General features: G+C 52.5%; 1 protein-coding gene across 2 annotated transcripts; it reads right to left on the reverse strand.

Annotated features, from left to right (window-relative positions):
• Positions 1-10,673: 10,673 nt before the first annotated feature.
• NEK2 (NIMA related kinase 2) lies at positions 10,674-17,192 on the reverse strand. 2 transcript variants are annotated; one of them, XM_049769860.1, is made up of 8 exons: positions 17,043-17,192; positions 16,029-16,246; positions 15,663-15,903; positions 13,508-13,590; positions 12,804-12,930; positions 12,436-12,655; positions 11,675-11,785; positions 10,674-10,903 (listed from the first exon to the last, which is right to left on the reverse strand). In XM_049769860.1, the coding sequence occupies exons 1-8, from the start codon at positions 17,136-17,138 to the stop codon at positions 10,674-10,676; spliced, it is 1,326 nt and encodes a 441-aa protein (XP_049625817.1). In that variant the 5' UTR covers positions 17,139-17,192. The 2 variants fall into 2 exon arrangements, with proteins under 2 accessions (XP_049625817.1, XP_049625816.1); XM_049769859.1 differs by having other exon boundaries at positions 11,663-11,785.
• Positions 17,193-18,742: the final 1,550 nt, after the last annotated feature.

Raw genomic sequence — 18,742 nt, forward strand, 5'->3', positions numbered from 1 at the left:
CCTGGAGCCTCCTAGTTGCCGCCACAGTCTCCCAAAAGCCACTTCTGAGGTAGGACTTTCCAGGGTGGCTCATCCCACCCCGTGACACTGTGGACAGATGACCTCAGCTGCCCCCAGCCAGCCCTGACCCAGCCAGCACAGCCCCAGAGGAGGAGCCCAGTCCAGGGCCTCCTGGCTTCACCGTCCTCCCCTGTCACTGTGGTATGGAGCACACACCCAGGGCCTCACACATATACACATACATGCTCTCACATGAACACCCATGTGCACATACCATGTACCTAAGGTGGCAATTCTGACTTTTGGACTCAGAGGTCCTGGAGAAACTGATCAAAATCTTGAAAAAGGCCCCAAAGGTTGTTGATTCTGAGCGTGTATAACTGTGTATAAGTGCATGTGTGATGCATGTGTGTGCATGTATGTGTGCTGTGGACATATGTATTTGTGCTCACACATGACAAGGACCACACTAATCACTGACACAAACAGGTGAGCTCAGGTAGTTCGGGGGGGGGGGGAGTACTGTGTGTCTTTGGGCCACTGTGACCTTGCACATGACCTTGGGTGCATTAACTTCCCAGAATCTCTTGCTCCAGCAGTCCCGTCCTCACCTGCCCGCTGCAGCCACCAACACAGGATCGACAGCAATCCCCCTCCCCATCGCACACACCTGCCTAGGGGCTCCCCAACCATTCTTGGAGAGTACTGGTGCCCCTGCCACCCCCTGCCAGGTGGCTTTGCCCCTGCAGGTGCTCCAGACACTATTGCTGGCACAGCTGCTGGGCACTGGGTGGGTGGCGGGCCCTGCTATCAGGGTTAATTATTAACCCTCTGCCCGCCCCCAAATCCCTAGGGGACAGCACACTTCTCCCAGCAGAGGTGAGGAAGGCCCAGAGCTGACCTCAGCCTGCAGGAACCAGGGCACAACCAGCCACGGGAGGGGGCAGGTGGGTGTGTAAGCATGTGTATGCATGTGAGTGTGCACCTGTGTAAATGTGAGTGCTTGTGAGGCTATGTGAGCATGAGGTTGTGATCATGCCTGTGAGGCTGGATAGCAGCGCATGTTTGTTCAGTGTGTGTTTCTGTGTGTATTCATTTCTTCATGTGTATCTGCATGCATACATGTTCCTCTGTGTGTGTGTACATGTGTTCATCACCCGCTGTCCCCAGGCCCCATCAGTCTGCAGGTGTCTAAGAACCTCTTTACGCCAAGACCTCTCAAGACTGGACTCAATCTGCCCCCCACAGTGCTCTTTGCTGAAGCCCTAGCCTGCACTCCGCCCCTCATTCATCTGTTCATCTGTGCCTTTTCCACAGGAGGGATTCGTGCTCAGCTTTAATCTACATGGCAGGCATCAGCTGAAAGACTCTGACAAGAGGTCTGAGTAAGGCACAAAAGAGGCCGGTCCGTCCATCCATCCAATGCACCCAGGGAGAGTTTAGACGGCCCTGCAGGATCAGGGCACTTTGGTGCCTGCTCGGAGCCTGGCCGGCCACTGTGGGCAAGAACAGGTCGGTGGCCAGCTGGGCTGAGAGCTCTGGGGTGTGGCCGCTCACCCACGCCACATTTTCCTGGTGGAGCTGCATTCCCACATTCCTTGGGTCTGAGCACGTAGGATCCTGCACCCCCAAATCCGGTGACCTTGGAGAACAGAAGCAAATGCCCTTGAGGCCCCAAGGACAGGAAATGCATCATGGTCTGGATGGTTTGCCCATTCTGCTTGTGGTGATTTGTTTTGTTTTGTTTTTTGATTTTTGGGTCACATCCGGCAGCACTCAGGGGTTTACTCCTGGCTCTAATGCTCAAAAATTGCTCTTGGCAGGCTATGGAGACCATATGGAATGCCAGAATTTGAACCACTGTCCTTCTGCACGCAAGGCAAATGCCCTACGTCCATGCTATCTCTCCGGCCCCTGTGGTGGGTTTTGTTATCATTAATATATCTGGGGTCTCCCCCAAGCCATCCTTAAGAATTCTGGAGCCCCATTGGAGATTACAGACAGTGCTGCTTGTGTCCTATGGTGTTAGGGATGGTGGACTTGTAGTGCCGGGTATCAAAGCAGGGTGTGCACATGCCATGGCCTGTCCCTCACCGATGGCCATATTCCTAGCCTCTGTTCTCGGGGGGCTTTTATTGATGATTGAATTTTGGTTTTTGGTAACATACCCAGTGGTGGCTCAGAGCTTACTCCTGGCTCTGTGCTAAGGTATCACTCTTGGTTGGCTTGGGGCACCATTTGGGGTACTCAGGATCAAAACTCAAGCCAGCAGGCATACATGACCAATGCTCACCCACTGTACTATTGATCTGTCCCAGGGGGTAATTTTGATCTTGGTTTTGTTTTTAGGCCACACCTGACCTTTGTTGAGGCTTCTTCACGGTGCTGCACTCAGGACTCATCATGGGATATTGGGATCAAACCTGGATCAGCTGCAGGCAGGCAGTGCTTTCGCTGCTGTGCTATGGCTCTGCCACATGGGGTAAATTTTAAAGGCATGTCCGGGGTTTATGCGTTGTACAAAGATTCTTCCCCAGAGCTCCCAGACACCCAATCTGCTGATAGTATTTTTTAGGAAGGGGGGGTGTCATGAATACCCTGATATTTCCTTCTCCAGGAAGCCCTCTGGGAAGGTCAGGACTCATTTGTACGTTGGGGCAACACCTCTTTCAATTTGTCTGGGGGCATAGATGGAAAGTACACAGCATCTGTCTGGGGAGGGTCCTGTCCTGCCCTCATGGCTGTGGCCTCAGATGTGGGGGGCCAGTGCCCCATCCTGCCTCTGAATAGAGTCCCTCTGCCTGTCTGGGGAGAGGGGCTGGCCTCACCTACAGGGACCTCATGCCCATGAGTGAGGGTCATGTGCCAGTTCTGGGGGTGCTCTTGGTGACTTTGGTCATTCCCACCTGTCCTAGAGGGCAGATAAACATTGGGGAATCTGCCTGCCTCCTCCAGAGAGGATCTTGTAGGAGGAGCCCACTACCAAGTGGACAGGCCTCCTGGGGCCCCTGAGAGCCAGGAAAGATAGAATCAGACCCATAGGATCTGTGGGGCTCTGGAATCGGGAGACTCCAGGCCAGTGTTGGTTCCAAGCCAGGGATCAGCAAAGGTCCTGCCTGCCCTAACCCTATTGGGCTGAGGTCTCCAAGACCCAGTGAAGCTCCCTCCCAACATGTAGACAAGTTGTGTCTATGTGACAACCAGGAGGAGGTGATGGCTGTGCCCGCCCACCCTCAAGTGACAGCCCAGGCGAGGCTCCTTCTCCGACAGTTTCATGGTGCCGCCATGTGGTGATGGACGGTAGTATCAGGCTCAGGTCCCCACATTTGGCACCAAGTTGATGCATCTACCAGGAGGGCCCAAACCTGTCCCTACCCCGGGCAGGACAACACCTCTGACACCCCACCCATGTCCCAGCTCTAGCTCTAGGGTGACAGTGTGCCGTGTGATTCCATGACAAGTCCCACTGCCTCCCTTAAGCCCTGAGTGAATATTCAAATGTCTGTTGGTATCCCACCACTGACACACACACACACACACACACACACACACACACACACACACACACACACACACACACACACGTCCCACCTGCACCTGACCTTGGCAGTCTCCCCTTCCTTCCTTGGTACCCGGAACCACGTGGGTCCCTGTCTCTTTCCTGCCCCAATGGACAGTGCCTGTGGACTGAGGGGATTTCCACATGGATGGACCATCACGGAAGCTTAACCCCCACATCCTGGCTAAGGCTCAAAGTTGGGGCTAGCAAAACATGGCCAGGCACCACCACAAGGTGCTCAGTGACCGTATCTGAGCCCCAGAGGGGACACTGCAGAGCACCAAACACTGTGACAGGCGTTCACAGCACTTACGACAGAGTCATCATTGTAGTATTAACACTTGCACCCCACCCAATCAGGGTGTGTAGAACCGAAAAACAAACCATTAGCCAGAGGTGAGTAACATTGTGTCAGACTTACCAGAGGTAAACAAAAACCCAGCATTGCTGAGCAACAACCTCATCAATGAAGGTGAAATATAGGTGAACATTTTCAGAGGAGGATGAAGAGCTGAGGTCACTGATGAGCATTAACCAGCCAAGAAGGACCACACTTTTAGACCAGGCTCAGAGCTAAAGTGAGAAATCAACTGAGCAGCAGAGGAACTGGTGGTGTTCAGTCGTGGGTGATTCTCAACACAGAGCAGTGATAACAGTACAAGGGCTGGTCTCAGAAACAGTGGGCGAAGAGGAATTGATCCTGAGAGATAAACACTGGATCCACTCTGTCTGTGGACCATATCTCAGCTCAATTGCAGCAGTGTTTGGGGCTCACAGCAGATGAGAATAAACAGCTTCTGAGTCAGGTCAGTTGCTGGTGCTCAGTGATGGTGAAAGAGATTCAAATGAGAAGCCAGGAATAAGCACATCAGTGATGAGGTTACAGCCAGGACAAGGTTCGGTTGGTCAATTGAGTTCCAAAGCTATGATGAGAAGCACAATGAGAAATCACCTAATTAGCAAGGAGCAGCTGGTAGTGTTTGTCCAATTGTGGATCATCCTCAAACTAATTCAGTGTGGTTTGATTTCCGTGTTCAATATTATGGATGAACGTGAGTGGATCAATCATCAATGAAAACCACAGTACTGGGCTGGAGTGGTAGCACAGCGGTAGGGCACTTTCCTTGCATGTAGCAAGCCCCAGATGGACCCAAGTTCAATTCCCAGCATCCTATATGGTCCCCCAAGCCTGCCAGGAGTAACTCCTGAGCGACACCCGGTGTGCCCCCCCCCCAAAAATAAACAAACAAAAAAGTAAGAAAAAAAGAAAACTACAGTAGTACTGTATACACAGTCTTTGTGTTTGAACAAAAGCTGAGGCCTGTGATCAATAAACTCTGTGACTGGGCTGAGTCACCATGCAGGATCAGAATGCTTCATACAGAATGAGCAGCACAAGGAGTGCTCAATTGTTGAGAGCAACAATTAATTGACGACTGAAAGGAATAAGTGTGAGACTCAATGAGTCTGAACCATTGACCCCCAGTGACTGCCAAACTCTTTCAGAATGGATGTTGTAACTTCACAGCAGGATGAACAGCAGAGACCATTGATGACCATTAATCAGCCGGGAAGGACCACATTTGTGGACCAGGCTCAGAGCGAACGTACTCAATGAGAAATCAACTGATGACCAGCAGGAGGAGCTGGTGGTGTTCAATTGTGGGTGATTCTCAACACAGGCCAGTAATAACAGAACAGGGGTTGGTCTTAGAAATGAGTTAGGGAGCTGGAGAGATAGCATGGAGGTAAGGCATTTGCCTTTCATGCAAAAGGTCATTCGTTCGAATCCCGGCCTCCCATATGGTCCCCCGAGCCTGCCAGGAGCATGGAGCCAGGAGTAACCCCTGAGCGCTGCCGGGTGTGACCCAAAACCAAAAAATAAAAAAAAAGAAAGAAAAGAAATGATGAGTTAACAGTGATTGATCCCGAGAAAGAAACACTGTAGTCCCCTCTGTGCATAGTATTGTCTCAGCTCACATAAACAGCATAGTGTTTGGGGCTTACTGGCCATAGATAAGTATAAATAGCTTCTGAGCTAGGTTAGGGTACAGGGTCACCTGTGCTCAATGATGATGCTCAATCAATAAACCATTTGAAAAAAATAAATAAACCATTTGAATGCGCTCAATCGCCATGCAGGATTAATAGTGCCTCAGACAGAATTAGCATGAATTGTAACAATTAATTGAAGCTGAATAAACAGTCAACAGTGCTCAATGATGGTGAAGGGGCTTCCGTGGAATAAGCCACATCAGTGCTCAGATAGGATAAACTCAATTGGCCAATTGAGCCTTGAAGCTCAAGTGCTCAATGAGAAAACTAATGAGTAACAAGAGGAGCTGGTGGTATTTGTTCAATTGAGTCATATTCTGTAAAATACACCCATTATTAACCCAAAACAAGGGCATTCCTCCATCTTCCTCTTTCTGTTAAATCTCTCCTTTGATATGTAAGAGCCCACCTGGATTACTCTGCTCGGTCCTGCCCTGGTTGATTTTGTTCTGGAATAATAAAAATCAGTTTTGTCTTGGCACTCTTGGAGACCAAAAGGGAGAATCCACTGACCTTAGCACTCCCCTGACTAGCATAGTTTATTAATCCTTCACTGCTACCCTGCTTCATCAGCCCCATCCACCTGGGGTTAGAGATACAGTGCATGGGGTGATCTCGCAATTCGTGGATTTTTATTTTACAAAGCTAAAGTGCTCAATGAGAAATCAACTAATGAGCAGTGAGAGGAGCTGGTGGTATTTGTCTAATTTTTGTGAGTCATTTTCAAACTAATTCAGTATGGTTTGTGTTCCTGTTTAAAAAGTATGGATAGGGGCTGGCGAGGTGGCGCTAGAGGTAAGGTGTCTGCCTTGCAAGCACTAGCCAAGGAAGGACCGAGGTTCGATTCCCCCGGCGTCCCATATGGTCCCCCCAAGCCAGGGGCAATTTCTGAATGCTTAGCCAGGAGTAACCCCTGAGCATCAAACGGGTGTGGCCCGAAAAAACAAAATAAATAAATAAATAAATAAATAAATAAATAAAAAAGTATGGATGAAGGGGCCGGAGAGATAGCACAGCGGTAAGGTGTTTGCCTTGCATGCAGAAGGTCGCTGGTTCAAATCTCGGCATCCCATATGGTCCCCTGAGCCTGCTGGGGGCGATTTCTGAGCATAGAGCCAGGAATAACCCCTGAGCATTGCTGGGTATGATCCAAAAAAACAAAAAACAAACAAACAAAAAGTATGGATGAACATGAGTGGGTCCATCATCAAAGCAAAGCAAAACAAGTTACTGTGCTCAAGTTACAGTCACTTGCACCAATGACCATTGGTCAAACAAACTGAGTAAAGCTGTCACAGAGCGCAGCTTTGGGGTCCATCTCGGGTGTATCAAAGGATGAGGAGCTCATGAGGGTGCTCAGAAACAGTCCGCCCTCTAGTGGGGAACCAGGAACGAGCCTCCCTCTGCCCTGCCTCATTGTGGGGATCAGACCATTGGCCAAGAGAAATGAAGGAAGGTGCTCCCACTTGTCTGGGGTCAATAGTTTACCTACTTGATGAATAAACTCTGTGACCAGTACTCAGTTATTAGCAAGCTTCAATTTCTCAGCAGAGGTGAACCATACAGAGATGTGTCCAATGATTATGGATGAATGTGAGTGGATCAATCATCAATGAAAATCACAGTACTATATACTCAGTTTCTTTGTTTGAACAAGACCTGATAGACCTGTGATCAATAAATGCTGTGACTGAGCTTAGTCACTGTGAAGGATCAATGGTGTAACAGATGAGCAGCTCTGGGAAGGGGGGGGGATGTCCTTAATTGTCAACAGCATCAATAAATCACTTAAGTGCTGTGTGAGGCTAAATGAGTTTGAACCATTGACCCCAGTGACAGCCAAACCCTATCAGGGTGGAAACACTGGCAACTTCACAGCTTGAGGAACAGAAGAAAACACTGGTGAGCATTTATCAGCATGACCACACTTATGGACCAGGCTCAGAGCTAAATGCTCAATAAGAAATCAACCACTGACCAGTAGGAGGACCTGGTGGTGTTTGTCCAACTGTGAGATCTCCTGGTCACCAATACGCCAACACAAGAGAGCTTGGGGCTCAGGCAGTACCGATGAGGCAGAGACGCAGAGTGAGACGAATGCTGTCCATTGTACAGACTGGACAGACCATGTTTCAGCTCTGATAACAAGCATGGTTGTTATACTCGGTCTCTTGGAGGAACTGCCAATGATTAATAATCCTGGCGTTTGAGTCACCGTGCAGAAACATTTGGCCAGCTCTTGGTGGCATCACCTCTCGGCAGTACGGTTTACAGGCAAGTGTCATCAATGTGGAAGTTGGATACGACAACTGCGTGGCTCTGCTGGTCAATGGTCTGGATTGTGGCTGAATAATCAATCAGTGTTGAACAGATACTTGTGATGAGCACCTCACATGAGCAGGCATCAGTGTGAGGCTGTTTCCAATGAGGACAGCTGTTGAAATAACCCATCTTCACTCTATTCAGAATAATTATTTTTGTTTTGTTTTGTTTTGTTTATGGACCACACCCAGCAGTACTCAGGAGTTACTCTGCGCTCAGATATCATTCCTTGCAGGCTCAGGAGACCATATGGAATGCCAGGATTCAAACCACTATCCTACTGCATGAAAGGCAAACACCCTACCTTTATGCTATCTCTCCGGCCCCAATAATTCTTTTTGATGGTGCTTATCACTCATTGGATATTAGCACCTTTTGGATTGGTGCTTTAGACCACTTGTTCTCCTCCCCTGAGTGTGGTCTTTGGGTTCTCAATAAAATTAAGTCTCAGGGAGAAATGGCTTTGTGGTTTCTGTTTTCCATGACTGAGCTAGCTATCTGCTCATCAAGAGCAGAAAGCTTGATGTGCAAGTTCCTGAACCTGTTCTAGCTCCTTAATCGTGTGTGGATTATTTACTGTGACAGCGTTTGCTGTTAGACCCACGTCCTCTCAGTTCCCTGGGATTGGGCCATGAGGCTTCCGATTCAGGCAGCCACTGGATGCGATGGTTAGTGACCATGAACCAGGCCTGTGGTGGGCACCAACTTTCACGGATGACCAGCCCGTTAGTCCTGAGGGCCGAGGCAGCAGGGCCAAGGGTTCTGGTTCATGCACCAGCGACCAACCAAATGGCTGGAGCACAAATGATGGCAAGGGCCACCTTGGCAAGGGTGAAGGTGATGTGACCTGACACAGGGGGTCCAATCCAGCGCCCTCCACATTCACAGGCTGGATGAGGGATTTTTGCCTTCCTGAACGGACAGTTGCACCCAAAACGCAGTGGCTGCAGGCACAGCTGGACAAGACGAGGTCAGTGGCTGGAGAGCTGGTACTACGTCACCCCGTGGGGCTGGGGCCTGGAAATCTCATCTGCATCTTGTTCAACGTGACTGAGGCACAAGTGTGGGGTGTCAGTGGGGCTTTCCCCAGCTCACTCTGCATCTTCGATCACCTCCCAAACCCCAACCTCCCCTTCCAGCCCTGCTCCTGCCCCAGCCACTTTGCAGGCAACAGGGGCTGGGTAGAAGAGGGTCACAGAGAACCAGCTGGGTGGGCACCTGCTGGAAGGATCAGAGCCTGATTCAACCCAAGGCCAGCTAGGGGTGACCTTAGGGGTCTTCCTACCTGGAAGAGCCCTGACACCAGCTGTCTGAGGAATTAAACTCCATGCAAAGCATGAAAATAATGCTTTGAGGACACACCTGGCGGTGCTCAGGAAACCCTATATGGTACTGGAGATGGAACTTGGGTCAGCTGCATGCCAGGAAGCACCATCCCCTCTGTGCTATGTTTATAACTGTAACTTCTTTTTGGTTTTTATTTTTGTTTTTTTGCCACATCCATTTGATGCTCAGGGATTACTCCTGGCTAAGTGCTCAGAAATTGCCCCTGGCTTGGGGGGGACCATGTGGGACGCTGGGGCATCGAAACGTGGTCCTTCCTTGGCTAGCGCTTGCAAGGCAGACACCTTACCTCTAGCACCACCTCACCAGCCCCTATAACTGTTAACTTCTCTCTGTCCACAAGAAGTGGGACTCTGTGAAGGTTCGAGTCTGCCCTGAGGGTAGAAACAGCTGACCCTGCTCTAGGCCCTTCGTCCTCACCTGGAGTCTGGCACTGCACCAGCCTACACAGGACATCTTGCATACCAAGCTACTCCTTCCAGTGGTTTAGGCTGGTATGCTAAGAGACTTTTCATCCACATTAGGAATCTCAGAAGGCACCACTGCTGGACCCTCTCCCTAGCATTGCCCACTTGTGCCCCTTTGCCCTGGGTATCACCTGCCCTCCATGTCCTATACCCTGCAGCACCATCTGTGCTTAACCTGTTCTTTTTTTTTTTTTTTTTTGGTTTTTGGGCCACACCCAGCAATGCTCAGGGGTTACTCCTGGCTGTCTGCTCAGAAATAGCTCCTGGCAGGCACGGGGGACCATATGGGACACCGGGATTCGAACCAACCACCTTGGGTCCTGGATCGGCTGCTTGCAAGGCAAACGCCGCTGTGCTATCTCTCTGGGCCCGCTTAACCTGTTCTTGAGGACTGGGTCCTCTTCAACCCAGGAGAAGCTCTGTTTCTGTCCCCTTAGCACTGGTGCCCTCAGATGGGGCTGGAGGTGTGGGAAGGTTCCAGAAGAGCATTTCTCAGGAGATCCTTCCCCTGCTTCCAACCCTGCCCAGTGTTCCTACTCACTGTCAGTGTCTGGACAAGGGGCACCAGCAACCCCCACCGCCTTCCTCACAAATGCTGAAGCAGACACAGATGGAGCAGACACAGACAAGCCTTTTATTTGCAACAAAGGGAGGGGGTTGGGGCACTGGGGACAGTGGGGATAGCTGAGGCTGGTGCCAGGTGAGCTGGGACCCAGCAAGGGCAGGCTCTACTGGCTATGTAAATCCAAGGCTACTGACCCTGACACACATGTCCACCAGCATTGCATCTGGTGGAAATCTTTTTCCGACGCCCTCTACCCCCTAATATTCAGAACTGGACCCTTCATCTCCCAGAATGGCCATGACCAGGACAGCCACTGTCCCTGAATAGCGGCAGGGGTCCCAGAAGTGAACAGAGGACGGCCCTAGCGCATGCCCAGAATCTGCCGGCTCTTCAGTTGATAGTGCCGCTCCAGGTCTGCCAAGGTCTGTGCCCGCAGCTGGGCTGCGTGCAGCCGTGTCTTCAGGTCCCTGCACTTGACCTTGGAGCCCAGTGGGGCCGGGGCCGCTGTGCTTGGCACATTCTCCTTACTGTCCCCACAACCGCCGAAGTGCACTTTCTTGCGACCCACCGAGGCAGGGAGATCCGAGAGTTCTTGGGGGGAAAGAAAGGGCTAATTTGAAGCAAATTCCACACCCAGGTTTGGCCCCAAACCTCAGTTCCTGTCAGGGCTCTGAGCCCCAAGGAGGGCGGGGCTATAACCCTGCAGCCTGGCCTGACCCAAAATGCCTTCCCCAGCTCTTGACTCGTCTTTCCCAGAACAGAACACTGTGAGCCCCAGCAGGAAACTGGGAAGCAGTCTGGGTTCTTGAGTTGTAGATTTCTGGGATGCCCACAGTGCTCAGGAAATACTCTCAGCTCTCAGCATGAAGACCCCAAGTGGCAGGTGGGGGGTGGGCAGTGCTGGGTTAGAGTTAGGGTTAGGCTGGGACTGAGCCCAGAGCCTCACCATGCAGGGGAAGTGATGTTCCCAGCCCATTACAGCCCTGAGAAACATATGACATAGAGAAATGAAAAAGGGAGGCAAGAGAGAGAGCACAGGAGAGTGTGTAGCCTTGCACACAGCTGACCTGGGTTCAGTCCCCAGTACCCTGGATGTTTCCCTGGGACCTGCCAGGAGTGATCCCTAAGCATAGTCAGGAGTAATCCCTGAGAAAGGAGCTGGGAGTGAACCCTGGACACAAAACTAAGAGTAAGCCCTGAGCACTGTCAAAATAACCAGAAAGGTCCAACACTTGGGTCAAAGAATAGAGCTGAGGCCGATGGCTCTCAGGGAAGCAGGCACAATTCGAAGCATGCCAGGGTTCCAGGGCTATTTAGTTACACCTGGGTCCTGCAGGCAAGTGCCCCCACCCCTACACCTACCTGTGTCACAGGCCAGAGCCCTGAATGCGCTGCAGGTCCTGAGCAGGCCTTCGGCCCGGGCCAACTTGTCTTCAGCCAACCGCTCCCGCACACACAGCTCTCGCTCCTTCTCTGAGGGTGGACGGTGACTATGAGCCCGGAGCTCCAGCCATGCCCAGCATCCCCTCCCAGCAATTAGGCACCCCCCAGGACCCAATCTTCCCACCCAGTGCTCCTCGGGGTCCCCACATGGGAAACAGTCTAAACTGCAGGTATGGACTCAGATCTCGGGGAGTCACCTTTCACCATGGGACTGCCCACCTCTAAATCCAGGAGGGTCCATGGCTGCTGCGGTTCATGGGAATGAGGGCAACGGGAAGAGGGTGGGGGAAATCCCCACCTGCCTGCCCCACTAGCAGCTGCTGCTGCTTCAGGAGCAGAAGTTTCTAGACCCTCCACTACATCCCTCAGGGGCCCTTCTGAATGGCTCCATATGCCCTGCTCAAAGCAGCTGGGAACAAGGAGACTCCACAGTAAGAGCCTGGCCTGGGGCACCAGGAAACATGGAACAGATCACTCACCAGATTTATCAAGCACTCACAGGAGTCAAGAGTCATTACAATACAGGGAACATGTACAGTCATACACAACACACAGCATATGCATATGCACTCACACACATGACATACACATGCAGTCATATGCACATATAAGGCACACATGTAAACTCATATGCACACACCCAGGTTACCAGAAGCCCACAGCCTGCAGTGCCCACTCACGCTCCAGCTGCTCCTCCCGTGTCCGAAGTGCCCGCTCTCGCTCCTGCAGCTGTGCCTCCTTGAGCCGCAGCTCAGTGGCAATGGGACCCGAGTCCTGCAGTCTGTCGGGGTCTCCAGGCCGGCACCCCCTCCTCTCAGCATTTCTCCTCTGCTCTTCCGCCACTATGTCCGCGATCAAAGGGTGACCGAGGATCTCCTCCACTGAAGGGCGCTGAAAATCCTGCAAGACATGTCAGTCTCAAGAGCGCTAGGAAGGAGGCTGGGCTGCAGGGCGCAGGGGGGTGGGGTGGGTTTGGGGGGTGTCAGCACCAGTCCTGCTCTGGCTGCTACCCTGGAGCTGCCCAGGATGCCCCACTCCCGCCACTCACCTTCAGCCGCAGCATCTTGGTGATGAGCTCGCTGAGGCCCTCAGAGTAGCGGTAGGGGATTCGCCGGAACCTGCCCTCGCGGATCTTCCCCGCCAGCTCCTTCTGGTTGAAGGCTGTGAAAGGGGGCCTGGGACATCGGGCAGGATGTGAGGCGAGGGCACCCCAGAGCATGCCCAAAGCACTCCAGACCACCACCAGAACTCAACCAGAGCACCTCTAATACTCTCAGGAGGACATGGACAAAGGTCTCAGAAACTGTTATGGGCGATGAGACCAAATCAATCTCCCTTGGAAGGACTGAATGGTGCTACCTGCAGCTTAGAGGGAGGTGAGAGAATTAGGGAGAAAGGGGAGAAGTGGAGGTGAAGAAAGACAGAGACAAAGTACAGGGGAGTGAAGAGAGGATATAGAGGAGCAGAACAAGAGAGAGAATGGGAGCAGTGGAGATGGAGTGAGGTGAGCGAGCGTGAAGCAGCAACTCTGACCCTGCCATCTTTACTTCTCTGGGGTTTGGACTATACCTGCAGTTGTCAGGGTTACTCCGACTCCTGGCTCTGTGCTCAGGGACAACTAGAAGTGCGTGCTGGGATTGAACCTGGGTGGGCTTAGTGCAAGTGCCCCTCCCTACCCAAGCCTCTCAACTAGTGGTGCACAGGCTCTGAGGCCACACCTTGCGGCCCACCCACAGGCCCGGCCACACTCACATCAGCGCACACAGCTCATACAGCAGGCAGCCCAGGGACCAGATGTCTGACTTCTCATTGTACGACAGGCGGTTTATTTGCTCCTGACAGGGAGGAGTAAGAAAGTTAGTTGGGGGCCTGGAGAGATAGCACAGCAGTGTTTGCCTTGCAATCAGCCAATCCAGGACCTAAGGTGGTTGGTTCGAATCCCAGTGTCCCATATGGTCCCCCGTGCATGCCAGGAGCTATTTCTTTTTTTTTTTTTCTTTTTTTTTTTTTGGTTTTTGGGCCACACCCGTTTGACGCTCAGGGGTTACTTCTGGCTATGTGCTCAGAAATCGCCCCTGGCTTGGGGGGACCATATGGGACGCCGGGGGATCGAACCGCTGTCTGTTCCTTGGCTAGCGCTTGTAAGGCAGACACCTTACCTCTAGCGCCACCTTCCCGGCCCCAGGAGCTATTTCTGAGCAGACAGCCAGGAGTAACCCCTGAGCAACGCCAGGTGTGGCCCAAAAAAAACAAAAAAACAAAACAAAACAAAACAAAAAGTAAAGTTAGTTGGGAGCTTGGAAAGGGGCAGGCGCCAGCCCTGGGTTCAATCATGGCCCGAGGTGAATCCCTGGCCTGGCAAGTTGAGATTCACTGGTGGGATGCCCAGACCTTCTGAGCACCAGCTAGGAGATACCCCCCCACCAAAAGAAAAAGTAAAGGAGTTAAAAATTTATCATCGAAAAACTTCAGATCTGGAGAAGCAGGGGCCGATACCCCAGCGTTCCATATGGTCCCCCAAGCCAGGAGCAACTTCTGAGTGCATAGCCAGAGTAACCCCTGAGTGTTACCGAGTGTGGCCCAAAAACCAAAAAAAAAAAAACAAAAAAACCAAAAAAAAACACACAGATCTGGAGAAGCACATTTAAAGGGGGCTTGGTTGGCTCATTTTCAGGTTCATTCTGGCCACACTTCACTGTGTAGAGCTCCTGTCGGTGGCCCTTCTGATTCCGGTCTGATTGTGTGATACCAAACTCAGTCCTTCTTGCATGGCCCCTGAGCCTGGGCGGAAGTTTGAAAAGTTCAAATCCCCAGGGTGGGGGCCATAGAGAGGAGAGCAGTAGGGTGTTTGCTTTGCACAGAGTCAATCCAAGATGGACAGTGGTTCAATTCCTGGCATTCCATATGCCCCCCCCCCCACCAAGCCTGCCAGGGCAATTTCTGAGCCCAGAGCCAGGAGTAAACCCTGAGCACCGCCGGGTGTGCCCCCCCCCCCTTAAAAAAAAAAAAAAAAAAAGTCCCCAGGGTGAGAGGCTCCCTCTAGGGAGTGAAGGGCCCAGGCAGGAAGGCTGATCAAATAACAGGCCAGAAAGGACCAGAAGGGACAAACAAAAGAATCAAATGAGATCCCCATGTCTCCACCTTCTCCTGGGCACAGGCTCCAGCAATGGCTCCTAATCCGTGATTATAATTATAAACTGTGAGAACAGGGGCCAGACCTGCCAACGGAAATCTTGCCTACTAAGCTTTCAGGTACAGGCTGAGCAGATAATGTGACAGGAAGTCAGAAACCAAAGGGAAGTGTGTGACTCGGTAAAACCATTCAAACATTTCATTTCATGAAAGCTGCCAAGTGTGACGGCCCTGGAGGGCAGCAGAGAAATGGCCTAACAGTCAGCCAAGGCTGCTTGAGTAGAACTGCAAGCAGAAACCACACACAGTGCAGGAGAAGAGGGAAGGTCCCACCATCTTTGAAATCAGCACCAGCCACTTAGCAGCTGATCTGGGTTGGGGGTGGGGGGCACAGAGCCCTATTGCAGATACTCAGAGAAACATACCACAGTGCCCTTCATCCCAACTGGCACCAAGAAACTAACAACAACAACCCAACAAACTAACTCCCAGCACTGCACATTTTTCAGCAAGGATCCTCCCTCTGCCTTGTCGGAGGGTAACTGAGTTCTTGGGGCCTGAGCACGAGGCTTTGAGAGGCCTGAAAATGCTGTGAGCAGAAACACTCACGAAAGAGTCGGAGAGATAGTATGGAGGTATGCATGCAGAAGGACAGTGGTTCGAATCCCAGCATCCTATATCGAGCCTGCCAGGAGCGATTTCTGAGTGTAGAGCCAGGAGAGACCCCTGAGCGCTGCTGGGTGTGACCCAAAAAAACAAAAAAAGAAACACTCACAGGGGACATGTAGTAAGGGGTGCCCACGAAGGTCCGGGCGAAGCTTGTGTCGTGATTCAGTATCCTGGCCAGTCCAAAATCCCCGAGTTTCACGTTGCGTTGCCCATCCAGGAACACATTGGCGGGCTTCAGGTCACGGTGCAGCACCGTGTGGCCACCGTCACTACGTCTGTGGCACTCCCTCAGGGCCAGCGCCAGCTGCGTCATCACCCGGAGCACAAACTCCTCGTCCACGTACTGCCTGGAGGCCAGGCACACAAGGCCCTGAAGGAGGACACTGCCCACTGCCCTCCCAGACATGGAGGGGGTTCCCCAAGCACCGAGGCTCCCACGCTCCCCAACAAATGCCCTTCACTCCATGCCTACCTCTCCTTGGCACCCCTGGAAATAACACCGGCCAGGTCCCCGCCCTCACAGTACTCCATCACGATGTACAGGGTCGTGCTGGTCCGGTCGATGATGCGGTCATAGTAGCGCACGATGTTGGGGTGCTTCAGCTCACGGAGCAGATTCACTTCCGACACCAACATCTGCTTCTCCGCCTCCGTCATGGAGCCATAGTCCAGCTCTTTCCAGACCAGCACCTGGGGGGAGAAGTGTCCAGAGTAGGAAGAGGCCCTGCATCAGGCTCACAAGCTTCAACACTGGAGGAACACCAGAGAGATAGCATGGAGGTAGGGTGTTTGCCTTGCATGCAGAAAGACAGTGGTCCGAATCCCGGCATCCCATATGGTCCCCCAAGGCTGCGAGGAGCTATTTCTGAGTGTAGAGCCAGGAGTGGCCCCTGAACGCTGCCGGGTGTGACCCAAAAACAACAAATAAGTAAATAAATAATATGGAGGAACACCAGAGAGATAGCATGGAGTTAGGGCGTTTGTCTTGCATGCAAAAACACAGTGGTTCGAATCCCAGCATCATTCCATATGGTCACCTGAGCCTGCCAGGAGCTATTCTGAATGTAGAGCCAGGAGTGACCCCTGAGAGCTGCCGGGCGTGACCCTCCAAAAAATGGGAGGAACAATGCTTCTCTGAGGTACTCTCCTAAGAGGGGAGCCCCAAAGGGTCCCGGGACACCCCCACCAGTTCTTTTATTTTATTTTATTTTTTATTTTTAGTTCATACCTCCTTGACCTCCTCATTGGAGATTCCCTGGGAGGGAGTGGACAAGGGCCCCTTCCTGGGGACCCCAATGCCTATGAAGAACCTGGACCAGAGATGAGGCTGCAGGCGGCGACAGATGCCCCGGAGTGCTGACCCTCCACACCCCTGGGGAGATCCAACGCACCCCTCAAACGGGGTCACCGTGGGTGAGCGTCAGGTTACCCCGCCCCAGCCCCCCTTGAGCCCTCGCACAAGGCCCCGAGCTCCAGCCCCGCTCACCTTGCCGTCGCTCTTCCTCCGGATCTTCTGGCAGCGGCCGTAGGAGCCGGTGCCGATGGTGTGCAGGACCTCGTAGTCCTCCACCCGGGCGGGCATGGCCGCGAGGCGCTGCAGGGGTGCTGCCAAGGTCCTCCGGCCTCCGACGCCCGGTCCCCCCGGCTCCCTGTCCTCCTGATCTCCTGCCCCCCTCCCGACCTCCGATCCCCCCCTCTCCAACCCCGGCCTCCGGTCCCCTCGATCTCCACCCGCTCTGCAGCACCGCACCACCACCAGCAGCCTCGGTTCCGGCCCCGTTTAACCGTCGCGGCTCCGGCCTCGCATCCGATTGGCCGGCGGGACGGGAGATGCGCCTCTCTGATTGGCTGAGAGAAATAGTCTCCTTCCCCTCCCAAGGGATCTTGGGAAAACCCGTCACTAGGCAACCGCCCCGGCGTCCAGCGACGTTACCTGGACCGGGCGCAGAAGTGGGCGGGGCGTGAGGCTGACGCGCAGGCACCCGTAGGCAGGGCGGGGAGGGCGTGTGACTGGAACGCTGAGGACACGAGTTCGATCCCTGGCACCCACCCACCCATCCAGTCTCCCGAGCCTTGCCAGGTGTGATTTCTGAGTTCAGAATCAGGAGTAGTTAACCCCTGAGCAGCAAATAAAACTGTGGATTCTGGGTGGAATCCTGGACTGGCCCTGGGGACCTGAAGGGCTGAGGATCAGTGCAGCACCCACCCTGAGGTATTGCAGTGTCCTCCCGGTTCGTGCTCTCATGTGACAGGTGCTGTCATCATGGAGCCCAGGTTTTGTTTCTTCATCTTTGGGCTTACTCCTGCTGGAGGACTTTATGGGATATAGAAGAGCAAATCCAGTCAGCCTCCAGCAAGGCAAACACCCCAACTGCACGTGTCACCTTTAGTTGTTTCAATAAAAGTAACTCTTACTTATTGTGCATTTATTTTCTTTTGGGCCACACCCAATGGTGATTAGGACTCACTCCTAATTGACTCACTGACTCGTTGGCCCATACACGGTCCAGGGGATCGACTAGATCGACTGTGATCTAGGCAAGTGCCTCCTGCTGTGCTATCTTCTGGGCCCCTAAAAGTGACTTATAAATCTTGTTTATATGTAAAAGGACTCGCAAATAAGTTGTGGGAGATGCTGCTACCACTGTTGCTGATGTAAAATGGAGCATCACTTCTTCCCTCAAGCTCACTGGGCCAGATGGAAGACACACACACACACACACACACACACACACACACACACACACACCCTTATTTGAGTGGGGGACAAGGTAGCCTGCACTACCCTTGATGGCTGATGATTGTCACACATGCACATAAGGTTATGGTGTGGGGCCCCAGTATGGCCAATGGTCCCCCAGACCCAAAACACAACTGGGTATGATCCACTTCCCACCCCTCCAATCTACTCAGTGCAAAGTTGAATGAAAACTGGATTTTGTGGGGCCGGAGAGAGAGCATGGAGGTAGGGTGTTTGCCTTGCATGCAGAAAGATGGTGGTTCAAATCCTGGCATCCCATATGGTCCCCCATGCCTGCCAGGAGCGATTTCTGAGCATAGAGACAGGATTAACCCCTGAGTGCTGCCGGGTGTGACTAAAAAAAAAAACAAAAAAAAAAAAAACAACACTGGGTTTTATTTGGGTTTGGGAAATAAAGCCACACCCAGGGGAGCTGTGCTCAGAAA

Source organism: Suncus etruscus, chromosome 3 (genome assembly GCF_024139225.1).
Source record: "Suncus etruscus isolate mSunEtr1 chromosome 3, mSunEtr1.pri.cur, whole genome shotgun sequence".
NCBI lineage: Eukaryota > Metazoa > Chordata > Mammalia > Eulipotyphla > Soricidae > Suncus > Suncus etruscus.